Source organism: Oculina patagonica, chromosome 5 (genome assembly GCF_052425735.1).
Source record: "Oculina patagonica isolate OP01 chromosome 5, crgOcupat, whole genome shotgun sequence".
In the NCBI taxonomy this organism is placed as follows: domain Eukaryota; kingdom Metazoa; phylum Cnidaria; class Anthozoa; order Scleractinia; family Oculinidae; genus Oculina; species Oculina patagonica.
This window is the reverse complement of record NC_135762.1, coordinates 21,391,554-21,412,227: the sequence shown is the minus strand read 5'-3', so window position 1 is coordinate 21,412,227 and position 20,674 is coordinate 21,391,554. Positions and strand designations below refer to the sequence as shown.

Below are 20,674 nucleotides of genomic sequence, written 5' to 3'. Positions count from 1 at the left end.
TGGTTGCATCAGTGCAAACGCCGTCACGTAACTTCTTATCCATCTGGCCCCGGTTGCTCGAAAGCTAGATAGCGCTATCCACCGGATAAATCACTGTCCAGTAGATAACGTAGTATGTTTTGCTAACACTTATTGCTGGATAGTGATTTATACGGTGGATGGTGTTTTCCAGCTTTCGAACAGTTTCAGCCTGATCATGTCGGTTGTTTCAGTGTAAATCACCGGCCGCTATGTTTGATTGCAGGGAAGCAATACGTGCAGAGGACAACAGTTCCCTGTTTGAGAAGTTTTCTTTATGGGTGACTGACTGTAGGAAAATTTCTTGGTGGAAAATTCCCTTATTTACCCTCAGGCGGTTTATGCTATTCTTGATGGAAAAAGGCATAAGTAACGAGAAAAATGAAATGGTCTCTAAAGTCAGAATTCTTTTATTGAACATAAAACAAACGAACGATAATAACCCTTATGCATGGTTTGTAGATTAATAATTTTTTATCGACTGCATTAACACTGAAGTACGATTAAATTCGCTAGTTTGGAATCCTTTGCTAATAGCGAGTTACTTAAATTTTCCATTGTCTTTCCTATTAACATTATTCTCTCCTGCTCCCTCCTCGTCCTCCTCCTCTTTTCTTCTTCTTCTTCTTCTTCTGAGAATATTACATGGTAAATCTTCTCGTTCTCTTTCTCACCCAATGGTATATCGTCTCGTTTTTTTCTTAACCAACGATTCGTTTATCTCGTACGGCGTCGAATAGGCACGTGGGCGTGGTTGATCGCGCGTGTCCTGTCCTGTGGCGGCTGGACTCGTCTCCTCCTGCAGTTGAAACCGGTTAAACTTGTCAAAGATGATTGGCAAGAAAGGTGTAATAAGCAAGACTCCAGACACAGAACAGATGCTGCCCGCTATCTTGCCGCCTGCAAAACAACAGTCAGCCAATCAAAACAAGGAATAGATGACAGGAAGTGAGTCGACAGTCGTTGTTTACGTCATGCACGTCACCGGTGTTAAGTGGCATCACACAGTGGTCCAGCGCAATGTGCGCGCGCTTTTCCCGCCAAAAGTGGCGCTTATTAAAACGTCTCAAATTCCTGAGATCCTCCACTTTCAATCCAAAAGGTAACACAACTGACTATTAAAAAGATAGCAACGATTATCGTTTTCTTTTGTCTTCAAACAAGCCTTTTTCTTCGCGAAAATTAGGCATGTTTGATAATCGTTGCTATGGTAACCTCTGTCGCTAAGAAACTAGAGAAATTAAACTATGGTCATATGTGTTCATAACGGTGTAGTTTGGCAAAAACCGAAGATTAAAACTTCTTAATAATAGTAGAAAAAAAAGTAAACTTCTTTACTACTTGAAGTTTATCCCGGTTTCTGTAGCATTAAGCGGCTAGGAGTAATTATACTCTTTCCCTGGATGGCTAATTCATCGCATGGTTACCCCCCAGCAGTAAATACGCCGGTACCCATTTTATACACCTGGGTGGAGAGAGGCACTACGAGAGTAAAGTGTCTTGCCATAGAACACAACGCAATTCCCGGGGAATTGCGCAGGGGAATTATTCCCCTGCCAGGGCTCGAACCAGGACCGCTCGAACCGGAGTCCGGCGCACTAACCATAAGGCCATAGCACATCACCTTCAAGACCTCTAAAGCGATAATGTAAATTAAGGTTTTCAGCTTACCAAGTGTTCTCGGCACCAGGTCCCCATATCCGACTGTAGTGATTGTCACTATTGCCCACCAACAAGCCACAGGAATGCTGTCGAACTTAGTCCCCTCGTCCCACTGTTCGCAGTAATAAGTCGTGCTACCAAACAGAACAGTTCCAATTATGTTAAGAAAGCACATGGTCCACAGATCGCTTATGCTCGCTCTGACGGTTTTTCCAAGCACTTTCATTGTTGAAATGTACCGGGAGATTTTGAGGACTCTGAAAACCCTTGACAACCGAAGCACGCGCAAAATGTACAGCGGCGTTCCGAGGGAGCTGGAAGAAATAAACAGTGAGATGTAGAATGGAACAATTGCGATCAAATCGATGACGTTTAACGGCCGAAGAAAAAACTTGCGTTTTTCTGCAGAAACTAAGAAGCGTACGAGAAGCTCAAACGTAAACCAGGCGATGCAGGAAGCTTCCAATATCGAAATAATCTTGGCCGTTTGGGGCGATATGAAGCTTTCCTCATCAGTGGAATTCCTTGCAGAGATCGATGTAAAATTCGATGACGGGGTCACGGATTTTGAGCTCCTGAAAGCAGGAAGTGTATCAATAAAGAGGATTATAGCAGAGCAGATGATAACGAGTAAAGAGAACAGGTTTACTACTCTAGCAATGGCACTTGAATCGGGAATCTCATAGATCTTCCATACTTCCTTTTGGCATTTCCTTGCAGGAGCAACCTGTTTCTTTTTCAAGGCAGTAGGAACAGCTAATTTGGTCTTCTTGATATCCTCGCTGATGTACTGGTATACTCCATAAAAGTACAATTCATCCGCCAGCAGCTGTTCCGGGAAGTTTTCATCGGGAAGCACTAGCCCTCCTTTTGACTGGTAAAAATTGTAGACACTTTCAAACGCTGTACGATTCCTGTCGAAGAACAATTCACCTCGTATGCAATCGTAGAAAAAAGCTCGTTTCTTTCGATGTGCCAGTAAGCTATCAGGAAACTGGGATAATAATCGCACTGTAAAGAAATATTTCTTCCCACTAACGTTCACTGTGATTCCATTTGAACGATCGCTTGCCTTTCTGCTTTTGCTACGGTATGGTTGAATAACCGCCTGCTTTGAGTGCTCTCCGAGGCGGTGAAATAAATTGGGTTGAGTAAGACTTCGACTTCGCTGCCTCGTTTTCGACGCAGTTTTCCTTAATCGTTGTCCGTGTAAATGTAGCATGATGATTTCTCAACGAGAGTAGACGGATGAGATACAGCTGTATCGAGTCCACGGACTGATCAACATGCAAAGTTCATCTTTGTAAGTTGTTGTCAATTTTAATAGAAGTATACGTACAGCGGGGAGTATTATTAGTCACGGGACACCGACTTCCAAAGATAACTGATTTTGACATGTTATATCTATCGATGATCAAGTATTGTCTCAAAGAGGTAAAGATTGCGACGGCAAAATTTTCTCCCAGGCGGAAAAGATTTCATCAGACATGGCCGGTTTATCTAATGCTTGCGTGTCGGGGCCAAGCAATGCAAAGCTGCAAATAAAGTAATTAATTAAGAATCGTGAACTCAGTTTCCAGCCGATTTTGAAAATGGCCACTAGCCGTGAGCTCATATGTTACTAACATGTGCTAAGTGTTTCCGTAAACAAAGTATTTGAAGTTGGTATTATTATTATTGTTAGTTTTATTATTATTGGCTTATACTTCTAACACATTAACGCGCTGTTTACAAAACAGACGATTTCGTCTAATAACGCATAAGCTGTTGACCCAACAAAAGAGACCGCCTTGAGTTAGCCATGAAACCCTGTGATAGGAACAGTCATTAACTGAAATGTTTTCAACCGAATACAAGATTTTAGTTTAATTAACTACAAAGTTGTTAACCACAAAACACAACCTTTTGATAAACTTGTTATCTCGCCACGTGTAAGTAACCTTTTAACCCATGTGTTTTCTATCAAGTTCTCAAGTCTGTTGCTTAATACAGAACAATCTTAGCTGACAACTGGTGTTCCGTGTTTCAAGGGCCATATTTATTCCTTGTGTCTAACAACCTTTTATTAAATCCTTATGAAAATTAAGTGTTTTGATTTCAAGTGGCCAAAACATGTTAATGTGTTTAGAGAACATTGGACCCTTTGATCTGTTGATGTCTTGCAGTGATAAAATGACGAAATTCATGTGCGGAATGCTTCGCTGACTGCCACCCCACATTTGATTGTAATTGTGTTCTAAATTTATCGTTAATCAAAGCGTTCTTGGCATAGATTGATTGCACTTAAAACAAAGTACATTTTTGTCACGAAAATTTTATTCTCGTGGCCTTCAAATGAATTAATCGCGAAGCAAACAGGTTTTATAAATTAAAGAAGACCTTTTCAGTGAGCTCAATTGGTTTCTAGTAGACTGTTTCTTTGCCTAGCCTTCGTGAAGCCGTAATCATAATGATAATTTTCCTGCCGATAATGCGCTTTGTTTTAAGTGGAAACGAATCAATCAGTTATGACAACCCACTTAGCGTTGTTATTTATAGTTTTTAAAACAAAAGAGGTACGGAAGAAAGTAAAAGCGAAGACTACACGCAGCTCCACGCAACTCCACGCAGCTACTGACCACACGCGAGCGGACACGCGAGCGCCACGCACGAATCTTTGTACAACCACTGGCCTCACCTTGCAAAGAAACGCACAAAATGGCGACCGCAATTTTTCACAAATGGTCGACGAGGGCTATCATTTAGCTTTTATGATCTGAGTAGGGAAAGCAAAATAAACCATTTCCGCGCCCATTAAAAGTTCTTATGTTACCAAATTTAGACATGTCTAAAATATGATTCATTACGGGTTTTGCGACAAACACAGTTGATCGAATGTGACAACTTGTTTGTTGGCAAAATTTATCTATATGCCGAAACATGATAAATTGAGTAAAAACCTAACTCGGTATTTACATTTAATACTTAAACAAATTTATCACAAACAAAGAATAGCACAAAATAAAAAGGAACAGAAACTTTACTTTTTAAAATAAATTTAAAAAATATATGACATTATTTCAAGAAATCAATAAACGCAGATCGCCGAGGTTTATTCGTACAAATTCGTTTATTTATCGTCAACGAAGGCTTTCTATTGCTCAAGGCAAATAATCATTATCTCGTTTAGTTTTCAGTCCAAAAAGTTTGGAATATTCTCCTTCATCGATTGCCGTACCGACATTTCTTTTAATGTTAGTTCCGAGAATGGCACCTACCACTTTATTACCCGTTTTTTTTTCGTATAAATTGCAAATGGCATTCCACTTTTACAAAACCGAACCATAGAATATTCGTGAGAGATTTTTATTTTTGCAATCAGGGTTTAAGTAGATTTCTCATTTATTCAAATCGGCCCGCACACTTTAAGACTTATTTGTGTTGTATCTAGTAACAGATATCTAATGAAGCTTCTTATCTTATCTACTGGTTTTGTATATGATAAGATAAGTATTCGCTTTTACTTCGATAAATAATTGTACAATGAGCCACCTGTTATGACGTCACAAATTGTCTAAAGTGAAGGAGAGCAGGTATTCTTGTTAGCAGCAAAAACGCGGAATTTTTGCACGGTTCCTCGACTGTTTTTCCTGTTTATGCTTTAATTTGCATTTAACGATGGAGACAAATTCACTTCTTCTCAGCGGAATCATAACTGGGCTACTCGTAACGGCATTTGGAGATCAAGGTAGTATGCGAATTTCTTGTTGCGAAGTAGTATTTTAATATCTATACAACAATACAAAGATTGATACTTATGTCTGACAGCTCTCAAGGCCAACTCGACACCATTAAGATCGTCTTTTCTATCAAGTGGCTGTACCTTGTTGTAGTTATAGTTCTTAGCCACTTTTTCCTTTGTAAGAAAGCTGGCTTCCTCCTTCTCTTTAAATCAACATCGGCCTCATTCTGTCAGAGCTGTATTCTGAAAATTTTATTTTTCTTAAGCCTGCTAGATCATGCTCATTTCCCTCGCAATCCAGCGACATGGTCGTTTCTTAGCGTTTCTTTCTCTTGGAAATGTTTACCTCTTTCTCACATTTGGTACCATAGGTCTGTCCCGTCCTAGCAAGGGGGCTGAAATGGAACTGAGACAAGTCCTATTCGCAAACTACAGCAAGAACCAGCGTCCTTCGACACCTGTGAGCATTTCGCTTAACTTGGTAGTTTTAAACATTGACGAAGTGGTAAGTGTTACAGGTGATAGTATTGACCTGAGAAAAAATCTATTACAGTCTCATTTAACAGATAAATTTCCATGATTATACGGATTTACCCCCCTGGGGTTCTATACTTTTTTGCTTTGATGCCTTCTTTCCACCATCCGCTTTTCAATTCAAGAACTTTTGAAAACCTATCTTAAAGAAGGGATTTTACTTTCTCGGCAAACAAATTTCTCACGCCGAAGAAGTGTTTTTCATCTTTAATCACAGGATTCCCTCCGGGTGGTTAAGTTGTGCACTTTTCAATTTATCAGTCTTGAAATATTTTATTTATTAGCAGCTTTATTTATAATTCTTAGCAACAAAACAACTCAGCAAGCAACACGGAACTTATTTTACATATTTTAAACACAGGATCCAAAAAAGGAAGAAATTGGTCTGAAAGTTTGGTTTCGAATGGTAAGTAAAGTGTTAAAATCAATTCAAGTCATTTAAATGTCAAACTTTGCAGAGCTATAATCTTTCTACTTTTTCAACATAACAAGGCTAATGATGTTACAAGCTCGAGATCTCCATTTGATCAAATTTTGTTTTGAGAAGGAGCATTGAAAAAACAAATAGAAGCTACACATTTATGACTCATATCTTTTAACTCTCTCGTTAGTACTGGACAGACAACCGGCTGCAATGGAACTCGTCAGACTACAAAATTAACTCTCTAACCTTGGATTTTGAAGAGATCTGGACACCAGACATGACTCTTTACTCAGCGTGAGTATAATCGGGGGCCGTCACGTGACCTGAAGTCACTTAGAGACCTGAATTGTCTGTGTCCTTTGTGATTGGCCAGAGTAGTTACTTTGGTTTTGGCTTTACGACACTCGCTCGTAAATACGTAATATTAAACGCATTAGTTGTGTTCCTGTACAGCAATCTCGAAGCAATAGAATAAAGTCCTATTATGATAATTTGAAGAAAAGAGCCTAAAGACGTATAGAAATTGTGGTCCAGTTTTGTTCGAAGTTACTATGCAAGTGTACTGAAGCTATAAACGGGTGATAAAATTATTTATGTGATCAGTGTCATCAGGAACTTTTGATCTCATTTGAAAAAGTTAGGCTGATTTTTTCAAGTTCTGCCCTTGTGGCCTGGAAAACAGCTAAAAAACTTACAACGACTCCCATCTCCCTTCCTTCAACACAATTATTTGCTTTATATCTTCACCTTGATGTTCTAGATGCATTTCGTGTACTTGCAAGAGAACTTTGCCAATTTGAGCACTTTTACTGAAAAGTAGACAAAACCCCGTAACAGTGTTCCTTTAACGGGCTCCACTGTACGTTCCTTTTCCAGAGTCGGCACGGTAAGAGACTTTGGTATCTCAAACCTGGATGGCTTAAAGATGAGCCTCATTGTCTACAGCGACGGTCTCGTCTTCTTCTCTCAGCCCACAACCATCCATAGCGCATGCGCTTTGAACATTGCCGACTTCCCCTTTGATGACCAGACTTGTCATTTGACGTTTGGCTCTTGGACAATGGATTATACACTTCTGAAGCTTGGCCTCAGAAATGGCGGGATTGATTTAACGTACTTCATCAAAAACAACATGTGGGATCTACTTGAAATATCTCCAGCAGAGCGTGAGCAGAAGTATTTTTCTCATGATAATGAACTGTCCACTGTGGTGTATACCATAGTGATAAGACGAAGAGCTCTGTTTTATGTCATCAACTACATCGCTCCACCGGTGGCCATCTCTTTCCTGTCGCTGTTGCTGTTCCTTATCCCACCTGAAGTAGGAAAGCGAATGGGTAAGGGTTGCTATCCAATTTAGCTTAAAGTAATGTACAGCTATCAATTTCAATCTTTAGTAGAGCAATTTGTTCAGGAAAGATATATCTTACGCGGACGTGGTTGGAAGAAAAATCCATTGTTGCTAGCTCTGGCGCCGGCACTGTGCGTCGGTAAAACAGTGCAAGTTTTGAAATAGACACTGTACAATTTCGATAGTTAAAGGCCCCTTCTTATATTTTTTCGAAAGGCTGTTTTGGTTGGCTGGTTTTCGGAGGAGAGGGATAGGGGTACTTGTAATAAGATGAGATAATAACTTTCTTTTGAATAAAGGCATATATCTGGGAGGACTTATTATGGAGAGAGTTTTTGACTTGAGGAACTTATAGTTGGGAGACCTTTTTAGTGGAACGTTACAGTATTACCGTATTTTCTCGATTAAACGCCCCCGACGTTTATTTCAAACTTGGCCTCGCGGACCCGATGTTTATTTGACTCCTGCAGTTTATTCGAGCCCAGTGTTCAATGTTCAAACATATATCTTGCTTATATCTCTCTTAGTTCCTTGATCTTGCTAATATACCTACAGCTTATTATACCTCAAATAAATACCTGAGGGTCCTATTTTCAACTTCACCTTGTAGACCCAGCGTTTATTCGCTACCCGGCGTTTAATCGAGAAAATACGCATAGGATTATCATTACTGTGAACAAAAGGAAGAGACAGTGTTAGATTCTTGGGTTGATTTCATTTATCGCGCACAAACAGCTTTCTTGAATGTATTGCTTTCAGAGGCTGGTATAAACCTCCTTCTGTGCTTGTCCGTGTATCTTCTGCTGGTGAACTCGAAAATGCCTAAAACATCAACAGCCTTCCCTCTGTTAACAAAGTTCTACGGCTGCGCCATCATCATCCTCGTGTTGGCCATGTGCTGTACGTGTTTGGTGTACGCGCTGTACTTCATGAATTCATCCGGCCTGGAAATACACCATGCATACTTTTTTCTTGGTCTCAAGGTACGAACCACGTATAAAAAGCCTTTTTGGAGACTATTAGATCAACAGACTGGCGCTTATTTCAGTTTCTCGTAGAATAAAGCGTCCACAAGCAAATTGGTACTTTTCTTTGATGGTGGTTAGTCCTTCGCAGATCATTTTGCAACATTTTTGGGTTGCCCTGACATTTCAATTCAACTCAGAAGGCACTATGAGAAAAGCGCCTTGCTTAAGAACACAACACAAACACCCCAGTTAATGATTGAATTGCCGTCCAGGAAACCAACTAACTATCACATTACAGCTTTCACAGAGTGCATTCAATCAGTGATAAATCAGCAATATCAGTTGTTTTGTTCTGGCATTCGCCCAACCATACGGGGGAGCGAGGGCTTCAAGGAATGATTTGTAGACGTAGAGAAGTCACGTTTAAAATGATTCCAAAACAACCCCCCTAAAATACAGATATGACACATTATGCTATAACTGATCAGACTTTAGTATTTAAATTAATCAAATGTATTGTTTTGTCTTACAGAATTTTATCCTTCGGTGGTTGCAACCACTGCTCTTTACCAATCCCTGTAGACGCTCAAATCCAAACCCCAAACGGAGGCGATCAAAGGTCCACCCTGCAGATACAGGTGCGCAAATGGACATGTTTAAATTATTATTAAGGCGGTTTCCTCTGAGTATTCAAGCCATCAAGGCAAAAATAAAGTTACCAAAAAAAACTCATAGTATGGTCACAGTTTTAACACAGTTAAGAAGAACCTATCGAAATTTTAGTTCTCAAGCTGACCCCGCGAGAGAAAAACGAATTGGAAGTTCTCCATATTTTAGTTAAAATGGAAGTTTCAGGTCGGTTCAAAACCAAACAACACGCGTTTTAAGCCTTTCTTACCGAGGTTTGGCATTGAATTTCTCAAGACTGATGCTTTAGAATTTAATAGCGGGGTCACTTGGAGAAATGAATTGTAGTGAGATGTTTCAAACGGTATACCGGCAAAATGTTACTGTGCTATGAGTAGATGTTTGGTAACTAATTTTTGATCTTATTGCTCGAACCTTGAGCGGAACTTGTCTTAATTTCTATTCCTGTTGACATAGAGCTTTATAGAAAGGTGTAACGTCTGGGTGAAGTTTTTGCTGTAGAAGACTTGCAACGATAATTACTGAATTCACAGAAAAATCTGATCGTATAATCTGTATGAATCAATCAGGATACGAAGTAAAACCTTTAATAGTGAGTGGCTTTAAATTAATTTTGTGTTTTCAATTGATGGTTTAAAAAGGAAGTCTGTTCTTAGGTTTACGAACTTTTCACAAGACGTCATTATCGCGTTAAATTGGTTTGAAACTTTACAATCTTTTATACTTAATAAGGCGGCATTAGAGCAGTTTTCAATTGAGTGTCTTAAAACCAAAAGAACACAGGTCACAAAGTACACAAAGTAAGCCAGTGAGCCGATCAAAACTCGATGCAAATACATCACGATCGCAAACACGAAGCGCGGGAAAACGTGCGCGAGCGAGTCACGGTTGGTTCTGGTTTAAGTTCTGATTGACTAAGAAAGTGGCGCGAGATTTTTAAGCCAATCACTAAGCGTAGCAATGCAAAACCAAAGCAAACGAAAATTACTTTGGACACTCAAGTGAAAACCGCTCTATTAGCCCCACATAATTTACGTAGAGCAAATCTGCTTGTTTCTTAAAATTTCACGCTGTGATTTTAATTAAGGTTACTTTTTTAACCCTCTGGCAGATTCAAATCTGAAGGAGGTAGAAACGGAAAAGGACAGCCAAATCCAAGTCGATGATCAACAACCCAGTACAAGTCGAGAACCACCCCAGATTATTACCAGTGGTATCGGTGACTCACTCCCCCGGATTTCAACAACAAGTCAAGAAGATCAGGAGGGACACCTAAAGCTGGCTAAAACTGGTTCTTCATTTGAGTTAAGCAGTAGCATGTCTAGCTTTGCCTCGTTTAAATCAGACGAAAACGTTGTTGCAGCCATGTACAATGTTACAAGTCCAGCTGAAAATGAAAACAATGCAGGCGCTCCAGAGGAGGGCAAAAAAGTGACCTTTGCCTGCGACAATGATGATGAGTTTATGACAGTACTCAAGCGAAGAGCGACCTCGATGAATAGCAGTAGGCCAGCGGTAAAGCGAACAGAGCATACTCTGATTTGTTCAGCAGGATCATCTTGGTTCACTCAGTCGTCATGGGATGAATCACTGGCTGAGGAGAATGGTAACGAGTGCGGCGAAGACGTTTCAAGCCAATTAAATGACGAAATTAATCAGCCGATGGGACCGAACTCTGACACGGACAAAAATGATTCTGACATAGGTAAGATGAGATTGATATCAGACCCCACGATTTTAAAATCATGATAATTAAAGCTTAAAATAGACAACGAACTGATCGTTGGTCGCATGATTCGGTGGTCGATCGGTCGGTCGGTCGGTCGGTCGGTCGGTCAGGCAGGCAGCCAGTTAGTCAGTCAGTCAGTCAGTCAGTCAGTCAGTCAGTCATTTAGACACTCAGTCAGTCAGGCAGATAGGCAGGCAGGCAGCTAGCCAGTAAGTCAGCCAGTCAGCCTGTCTGTCTTTCTGTCTGTCTGACAGTCAGTCAGCTGGCCAGCCAGCCAGGCAGACGATTGGTCGTTCTGTCAGTCAGTCAGCCAGCCAGCTAGTCAGACAGTCAGTCAGTAAGTCAGTCAGTCAGTCAGTCAGCCCGCCAGTCAGTCAGTCAGTCAGTCAGTCAGTCAGTCAGTCGGTCGGTCAGTCAGTCAGTCAGCCAGCCAGCTAGTCAGACAGTCAGTCAGTAAGTCAGTCAGTAAGCCAGCCAGCCAGCCAGACAGCCAGCCAGTCAGTCGGTCAGTCAGCCAGCCAGCTAGTCAGACAGTCAGTCAGTAAGTCAGTCAGTCAGTCAGTCAGTCAGTCAGCCAGCCAGCCAGTCAGTCAGTCAGTCGGTCGGTCGGTCGGTCAGTCAGTCAGTCAGCCAGCCAGCTAGTCAGACAGTCAGCCAGTAAGTCAGTCAGTAAGCCAGCCAGCTAGCCAGACAGCCAGCCAACCAGTCAGTCAGTCAGTCAGTCAGTCAGTCAGTCAGTCAGTCAGTCAGTCAGTCAGTCAGTCAGTCAGCCAGCCAGCTAGTCAGAAAGTCAGTCAGTAAGTCAGTCAGTAAGCCCGCCAGACAGACCGACAGACAGCCAGACAGCCAGCCAGCCAGCCAGCCAGCCAGCCGCCAGCCAGCCAGTCAGTCTGCCAGTCAGTCAGTCAGTCAGTCAGTCAGTCAGTCAGTCATTCAGCCAGCCAGCCAGCCAGCCAGCCAGTCAGTCAGTCAGTCAGTCAGTCAGCCAGCCAGCCAGCCAGCCAGCCAGTCAGTCAGTCAGTCAGTCAGTCAGTCAGTCAGTCAGTCAGTCAGTCAGTCAGTCAGTCAGTCAGTCAGTCGGTGGGTCGGTCAGTCAATCGGTTGGTCAGTCAGTCGGTCAGCCAGGCGGTCGGTCATCCAGTGCCTCACGTATCTTCCATCTCAAACTATGCGCCTTTTTTATTGCAGAGGACCAAGCCGCTGTTACAGACGGTTTTGTCGAACTTTCTCGATTTTGTGATAGAGAAAACACAAAGATGGGGAACACAGAACAATGGAAACGAGCCGCTATGGTTTTGGACAGAATGTTTATAATCGTGTTATTCACAAGCATTGTGGTATCATTTTTTACTTGTTTGCTGCTTGCTCCACGAGTCAGGCATTATTTTATTCCTTAATTTTACACATATATTGTTTCCCAGACCAAATATTTTATCTTGTATACTATCACTGTACATACCTAAAGCGTACCGGTAAATACGTCGTAACCGCTACTTATACTAGCGGTTGTTGAAGTAACACAGAAAGTGTTTTTTGCAGTATTTACTTATAAACAGGTATGGCATGGCGACCAAACCTTTAAACAATATATCATACAGTAACATATTAAAACGTACCGAGGAAAGAGCCCTAAACGAAGAACTTCACAAAAAACAATAACAACAAAAACAGAGCCAGCATTTTCAAATTCTAAGGGTAGATTATTCCATAAGAAGGCCTCTATAATAAAACTCTGTTAATTTGGGTGCGGCTAAGGCAAGGCGAGGTTACCTTTTGCGTTTCTCTTGTATTCTGTGCGGCGGGGAGTGAAAGTTGTTGTAAATACGCTGAGGCAAGTTTGTGCATCGTTTTATAAACATCATTGTGATACATGAAATGCTTTTTGTTCCTGGCGACGTCTACATATCCTGTCCCTTTTGGGATTGGCTGAAACCAAAAGCGTATTGAATCAGTTGAAGTTTTTGAAGTCATTTAATTTACTAATGGATAAACGGATAAATTATTGCAAAAAAGAGAGAGAAAAAAAACCAATGCACGTAAACTTCGTTTGCACAGGCGATTTCCGCGGCGATTTCAATTCGCACGTGTAAACTGGCGGCGATTTCATAGCGATTTTATGGCCAATTTTTGCCAGGCGACTTTACGAGCTTTTTGCAGCGGTTAGCGCAGCGCACATGCGATGCTTACATGAATCACGAAAGCACCATAATTCCAATTGTGTTACTTTGTTGCAATTAGAAAGGCTAACATCGTAACAGACGTAGAGGCAACTCAAATAGCTGAGTATTGGTACCGACTGTTTTCTTTGTCGCCCCCAAATAACGTCGACAGCTAAAAATCCGGTTAAGGATCTCAGCAAGTTTTCTTGTTTTCTTTGAAACTCCAAGACTTTTTTAAAGTCGCGATAATGTTTTTCGTTACTCTTCAACTGAAAATCGCCAGTAAATCGCGTCTTACTTCGAGCATGCTAGCAAAAGCGATTCACTATAACTGAAATAACCATGAAATGGCCGCTTATTTACACGTGTGAATTTGAATCGGGCATAAAATCGCCGCAAATAGTTAAAATCGCCGGTGACTCGCGCGTGATTGCATGTGCAGAAAGAAAGAATGACGAAACAACCAAAATGGAAATCGTCACAAATGAACTAGAGAACAAATTTGACGGATGAATTCAAAGATGGGATGCGAAAGGTCTGTCATTCGCATTTTGGTTTGTCTCTTTATTCCTTATGCCATAATGGTTTCGAGAAATGCGGTGATGGCTTTGGTGAGGAAAATTTCCACTTACTCTCAATGCAATTAAAAAAAAAGAATGATATTTAAACCAACAGCTTAAGCACTCGGATTTATCTCTTTCGTTTTAATTCTTGTTTCCTTTTTGTTTTTGTTTTTGCTGTTGGTGATTTTAACTGTGTTGTTCCTACGTCACTTTCAGAACTATTGCTGTTCTTTTTTTCTAGTGTATTAAAAAAAAAATTGTAAATAATATAAGATAACATAAACTCTTGAGTAAACCAAGAGAAAATTATTTTCTCTTGAGTAAACTTATTGACGCAATTTTATAATGTATTTATACAGAGACATTTGCAACTGAAGATGATATAAGGATGTCAAAACATGCTTTATATAGTTAAAACTGTTGTTTTCTTTTTGAAAATTGAGTGATATTTACTGAGACAGCACAGCGGCTGAGAAGCAAACGGATCCACATTTATAGAGAACATTAAATGGAGGATTCAGTGTCTGGTATGCACTGTTCGTAAACTTTTAATTATCTTTTTAAAAAACACCCTAAAAAAAGAAAAAAAAAAAAAAACACCATTTAGAAACAAAAGTAAGATTAATTTTTTTTTTAAAGATTTTAATGTCCTCGGGTATGAAGCTCCATAATTTCTGTGCGACAACCGAATAGGCTCTGCCACCATTTTGCAGAAGATCCTTGTAAAATATTTCAACGAACATTTTCTCGTTCCCAGTTAATTTTGCTTCCGGCATATGTTTCGCGACAATGGTTTCTTGTTTAGCCAGTTCTTTAAATGTTCCAATCAACTTGTGCCACGTCATCATGACGTCATAACAAAACATCATGTTACCTAGTAACCTCTCTGACCAATAGAATCATTGCTTTGATGGTGAGAAAATAATCAACCTATGTTGAAAGAAAGCAGCAACAAACATTCCTTGAAATTTGGTTAAAGTACCAGTTCATCTTTAATTTTCAGACAAGGAGAGAATATCATCCTTTCAGTTTTAGCGGTGAAAGAAAGCTGGTTAAGTTATTGATGGTTTGCACTTCTACTTGAAAAAAGCCCATTTCGACATATTTGATTTCTTCTCGGCTCTGCCTCTGGCTCTGTCCTACGTAACTGGAGACGTTAAAACAGACCTGGTAAACACCGGTAAGTACTGTTATGATACCTGGGTTACCTACCATAAGTTGTAATTTTTATCCACGCTTCAGTTTTCAACTTTCCTCCAAAGCTACTTCCGAAGAAATATTCTCATTAAGTAAATATACTACGAGTTGTTATGTTTTTTTTTTCAGTTTTAGTGATAGAAGTAGCATTTGTGAAATTCGCAATTCGCCGCTTTACTTTAGTAAATCGTAAATCGCTTACTAGTTATTTTCTACCGAGGCTAAAATAAGTTGTAAAGCGAAACTCAAAATTTCTGTTAGGGGCTACAGTTTAAATGAACATTTATTTTTTTTTTATAAAAAGAACATTCTGGTACAACGTTTAACATGCGGTTCCCGACCAGATTGTCACCTTAAGGATACTATGATAAGCGACAACTAAATTTAGCAATTTAGCTTAAGTTAGCGATTAGCGATTTTAAGTTAGCGATTTCTTCGATTCTTGACTGATCCGGGGACAACTTCTACGCGGTTGATTTCAACGTCCCTAAATGAGCGATTTTTCTTTACATCGCTAGGTTTATGTTCGCTAAAATAGTGACCTTAAGGTAACTCCGCATAATTTTTTTTCAAAAGGTTTTTCTCCGAGGAGTTGCTGATCTACATATAAAAGCAAATTTTATTTCGCTGTCCAGCAGTTAAGTTGCCGAATGATGTTTCTAAGGTATTTTTTAACGTTAACAGCGATCAAGATCTATTTTCTACATAGAACATCAAACATTATAAAGCAGACAGGTCAGGTGAATTAAAAACACATCAATAAAGAGATCTTAAGTAGCCTGCAAAACAGCTTTTTTTTTTAACCTCTACCTTGCTTTCGCATACTATAATGGTATTACAAGACATTTTCTTTCAAAAATTACTGCTAATGAGAAATACCGAATATTTCGAGTTTGGCAAAATGCTGAAAGGGATAAAAAGATCCTTTTTCTTTGTTTCTACAAGCATGGGCATTTATCAGGCTTTTTTTTGTTGTCGTAGCTGAATGCCATGTGCTTAATCAAAATTACTGCTAATGAATTACTGCTAATGAAATACCGAATATTTCGAGTTTGGGAAAATGCTTAAAGGGATAAAAAGATACTATTTTTTTGTTTTTACAAGCATGGGCATTTATCAGGCTTTTTTTGTTGTTGTAACCGAATGCCATATGCTAAATCAGCTTGAAGTTACTTAACTTGAATGCGCAGTTTAAAAAGGGTACACAACAAATTGTGTATATAAAGAAAACAATCAAGTAATTACGTACAATTAATCTGATATGTTGAGTATCTGTTATAGTTTTAATTTTTTTCCTTGCTATAAATTTTGAAAAAAAGAAAAACATCTTGTTGGGCATTCCATTTCGCCGCCTTTTTATTTTTTTCACTTCAATTACTGAAATTGATTAACGTTTTGGAATTAGAAACTTTTTTGAAAGAATGAGTTCTCTCTTTTGTTAACTGATGGAAGTAGAAAGTTAAAGGACCTTAAAGGGAATTCTCGTGAGCGGTAATTTGTACAAGCGTCTTTGGCTACAGATTGCTAGGATACAAATGGATTTCAACTTGAAAAATCACGGCTAATTTTTTCACGTTGTTTCCGCACGTCTTCAAAAACTCAATATTTATAGCCAAAGTTTGATTTCTATCCGCAAATTCAGGTTATATCTACTTCCTTAGTTCCTTTTGATGTTCAAAGATAATGTCTTCATGGGTTAAGTTGCCTACCACTAATTTCAAAACAGTTTAGTCCAAAAATATTTGAAATCCCGGTGTCGTAGCTCCTTTAAACATCCACCTTCCCGACCCACAAGTCGAACTAAACTCAGCGCTGCGTGCACCGAGAAAGCCACTTTTCGAAGAAAAATAATGAAGGGCCTGCTAACTGCTCGCGAAAGCCGACCCTAGACAAACTAGTACATTGTTTCGTTGCCAAACAGTTACCCTCGGGAATAACCTAAATCGAACAAACCAAGCTGCATGCAAACTAGTTTGACCACTATCGCTGATGATGATCTTATGGACTAAAACCTTTAAAAAATACATTTCTTAGCCTATATAACACATAAACTTAGCGAATTTAAAAGTTCACAAGAAAATGAAAGTTTGTCTTAATAAAAGAGTTATTTTTGACTAATCTGTTGACCAAAAAGTTCTTTCCGTCTGAAGCAGACGGAACTGGAGCCGAACCTCTAAGACTAACACCAAAGGGGCAGGAAAGAGTGTCCGTATTTAATACGGAGGTAGAGTTTATATGAATTTTTGTCTCTTTCTCGAGGGGTCAGCATCTTCCGGAACTTTTTTGGGTTTCAGTTCAAATTTTGTTGTTGAACTATTGTTTGTATACTTCAACGTTATTGGTTCGTTTGCGAAAAAGTCACCATCCTTTGTTGACAATTTTTCTTCCTAGTTGCCTAGCTCGAGTAGTCGCACAGTCACACAATACCTAAATAACTTAACGCACAATTATTGAATAGTGGCTGACATATTTCTTCTCTTTTCTGCTTTATTATTCTTTAGATCCCCATCCATTTAATCGAAGGAACAGACTCCACATCACGCGACTTCTCAACGATCCAGTCATGATTGCTGTTCTCAGTATTATCCAACTTCTTCTCGCCATTGTGCTCGTGTTATTAGGCGTGTGTGGAAACCTTGTCGTTCCCTTTATTTCCTATCGTACAGCCCTCAGATGTCCTCGCATAACAGTTTTGGCTGCACTCGACTTCACAGCTTCACTGCTTGGTCCTGGGTTCATGCTCGTTACTATTGTTATGGGCCCAACTTGGTTGGAACATAACAAGACGCTCTGTCAGAGCCTCAGCTTTTTAAGCTCCTGGATAACAATCACTTCCTTTCTGGTTCTTTTCTTCTTTGCTGTGTTTTGTCAAAAATTGCGACATGAAATTTATTTAGATCAGAGACGCCAGGCTAACAGAAGAGAACTTGTTTTTCTTGCTGTGTGTTTGTTAACAGGTTTGCTATTGGGCGCTCTGCCTCTTCTGGGCTGGAGCGTTTATAATGGCCTCCCTATATTGCATTCTTGCATCTCACATAACGATGTTTCAACCTTCTCAAACTATTCTATCTTTTATCTTGCGTGTTCCTTCACTATTCTATCGATCACCATCTTTCTCGCTGTCAGAGCAATGAAGAGGCGTCGATTTTATCCACTGCAGCTGTTCTGGGAACGACATAAATTTGAAACGAAGATTAATGACCCCGAGATGACAACAACTGCTTCATCAAACACCACGTCGACCAAGTCGTACCCGTCCAGGCGGTCAAGTGTGGCGTCTGGCAGACGCTCTGGTGTCATATCTGCTTGTAACAGCCCCATGTTAACCAGGAAAGCCTCCCAGTGGCAGCGCTCACTCCGAGGAGCTTCACTACTGTTGGAGATTATTGCCCGCGAAAGGACACTAACTACACTTGATAGGCAACCGGGAAACGTAAGTGAGCCTAGCGCAGCACCGGAAGCGCCTGAGCACACGACTTCAAGTGCCGCTTCCGGGATGACCGAGCATGAAGTCCCAGGGGAACCTTTTGTTATTTCCTCAAGAGTTCCTTATAGATATCCCTTGTTAAGGAAGAAGAAGAATATTTTCGAGGGTCCACGTTGTCTGCCTCCATTCAAAGGTCTCCAGCAACAGCGCTCTTTGTCTCGTCTATTGTGTCTAAGGTGTTGCGTGATAGCATCTTGCTGGCTGCCTCTTTATGTTTTACTTGTGTTACAAATTTGCTCCGTTAACTACCCACAGCAAGCACACGTCTTCATAACATGGCTGATCTTCGCACAATCCTCCATCTCTTCGCTGTTACCATTGCGTGACGCAAGCTACAGGTTAGCTTTGCGCCGGGCAGCGTATTCCTGTTTCAAGACATGCGCAGCGAAGAATAAAAAGCATGTGGACTTGTCTAAGTCATGTGATGTGGAATCCAGGATTGAGGGAAGCGAACAAGTTCGACTGAGAGATGTGATTCCTCTTGATGTGCAAAGACTGTGATGAAGGCGAACATTATGCTATTGATGCTGGTTGATTGACTGATTGGCTAATTTTGGCTCAGGGTAATTTTGGCCCAAATATTGGGCCAAAATAAATTTATAACATCAGTCCTTAGCTGTTTGATCAGCCCTGCATTTCAAGTTTGATTAACTAATTGTTTAATTGATGGTTTAGTGACTGCTTGACTGATTATTGCGCTCAATGTGATGAATATTTGACATGTTCAGTTTTTTCCACTTGTCAAGGTCGAAGGCAGAATAACCACCGCTTAATCTATAACTGTGGTCATTTTGCCATTTACGTTTTTATATAGTGAATAGTTAAAAAACTAATTACATCTTTTGTAAAGTTAAGAGCAATTTTCGACAGAGTATCGAAAGTAATCGGGAATTGCTTTGGTCTTGCTTCACTACGCTCTGTGATTGGTTTCAAAATCCCGCGCTACTCTCTAAATCAATCAGCCAATCGTGATTTGCTGGCGAACCTTTTCCCGCGCTTCGCGCCGGCTACAGTTTGTTTCGAGTTTTGATTGGTTCACTGGATTGTCTATGTCCTTTATGATTGGCCAGATTAGACCGATTACTTTAGTTTTGGTTTTATGGCATTCAAATAAAAGCGCCGCTCTATTAAACATCGATTGACAAAAACAATATTCGCACACATTCTTTTTATATTTCAGGAAGTTACGGTTTTGTTTCAGAAAATTCTAGATATAAATGCCTGTATATATGTAGAGCCACTTTTTAGAACAACGATTAAATTTTCTAATATGAAACACTTTGGCTCAAAGGAACTTAGCATGTCTGATGGCATTATTCAAGTTAACGTTCTATATTTCTCCCTAGGTAAGGAAATTCTTAAGAAAATATTTTAATACTCAGCATTTAAGGAGACGAAATATATACTTAAGAAAAGGAATGACGGCGAGCTCACAAAGAATAGTTGCTTAAGCTTGTAAGCGAGTAAGAAGAGAGAAAATACATTTGTAGTCAAAATTTGATCTGATTTGTGTCTTGCTGGTTGATCAGTTAACAGGAAGCCCTTTAGTTGACTGTACGCGAGGTTCTGCCCGAAAGGGGTGCCCTGTTAGGTTTATAACAGATAGTTATTTAGGAAGGTACATAAAAGGGCAGGGAGTTCCCAGTAACGAGTTGGGGTACAGAAAAGGGTAGGAAAAATTGTCATTTAGGTGTTAAAGGGGCAATTCAAAATATCTTGAACAAACGCGCTGAACGGTTGATTTATAAAATATTTTTGAGTAGCCTTAGGCGAGGGGGCAGCGCCCAGCTGCTTACGTTAGCGAATTTTCGAAGCAAGCCGCGTGGTGCATTCGAGCCTTGCCGGGATGTTTGTGTTACGTTCTTGGACAAGACACCTTACTCTCACAGGGTTTCTCACCCAGGGAAATAAATGGGTACCTGTGAATTGTAAGGGATATTGTACCTCAAATACCTAGGGATAACATGCGATGGACTAGCATCCCATCCAGGAGAGGGGGACATAAAAAGTTTTGCAAACCTATTCTAAGGGGACAGACCATGAACGTAATGACGCTCTTGAAAATATCTAATTGCCGTAACCGTTCATCAGTAGAATGCCTAAAATGCGTGCAATTCCACAATTGGTTTTGTAAACCAATTTCCTTGGACAAGACGTTGCTTTCGTCTTTCTCTGTAGCCTTCTCTTTTTCTGATGCTTTTCAAGCAACCAAT

The 20,674-nt window shown here is 40.1% G+C and overlaps 3 protein-coding genes across 6 annotated transcripts; 2 read left to right on the top strand and 1 right to left on the bottom strand.

Annotated features, from left to right (window-relative positions):
• Window positions 1–422: 422 nt before the first annotated feature.
• Window positions 423–3,170, bottom strand: LOC144654641 (potassium voltage-gated channel subfamily A member 3-like). The gene is made up of 2 exons (XM_078514838.1): window positions 1,690–3,170; window positions 423–918 (listed from the first exon to the last, which is right to left on the bottom strand). Exons 1-2 carry the CDS (start codon window positions 2,900–2,902, stop codon window positions 689–691), a joined length of 1,443 nt encoding a protein of 480 aa, XP_078370964.1. The 5' UTR covers window positions 2,903–3,170; the 3' UTR covers window positions 423–688.
• A 2,118-nt stretch (window positions 3,171–5,288) lies between these two features.
• Window positions 5,289–13,086, top strand: LOC144653249 (uncharacterized). Its single transcript, XM_078513195.1, has 9 exons — window positions 5,289–5,407; window positions 5,773–5,906; window positions 6,297–6,341; window positions 6,547–6,653; window positions 7,236–7,696; window positions 8,470–8,693; window positions 9,211–9,316; window positions 10,438–11,031; window positions 12,244–13,086. The coding sequence occupies exons 1-9, from the start codon at window positions 5,338–5,340 to the stop codon at window positions 12,450–12,452; spliced, it is 1,950 nt and encodes a 649-aa protein (XP_078369321.1). The 5' UTR covers window positions 5,289–5,337; the 3' UTR covers window positions 12,453–13,086.
• A 536-nt stretch (window positions 13,087–13,622) lies between these two features.
• Window positions 13,623–19,956, top strand: LOC144653250 (uncharacterized). Of its 4 annotated transcripts, XM_078513199.1 has the most exons (4): window positions 13,623–14,304; window positions 14,781–14,957; window positions 15,551–15,638; window positions 17,476–19,956. In XM_078513199.1, exon 4 carries the CDS (start codon window positions 17,538–17,540, stop codon window positions 18,960–18,962), a length of 1,425 nt encoding a protein of 474 aa, XP_078369325.1. In that variant the 5' UTR covers window positions 13,623–14,304; window positions 14,781–14,957; window positions 15,551–15,638; window positions 17,476–17,537; the 3' UTR covers window positions 18,963–19,956. The 4 variants fall into 4 exon arrangements, with proteins under 4 accessions (XP_078369325.1, XP_078369326.1, XP_078369324.1 ...); XM_078513200.1 differs by lacking the exon at window positions 15,551–15,638 and having other exon boundaries at window positions 13,623–13,749; XM_078513198.1 differs by lacking the exon at window positions 15,551–15,638 and having other exon boundaries at window positions 13,623–13,825.
• Window positions 19,957–20,674: the final 718 nt, after the last annotated feature.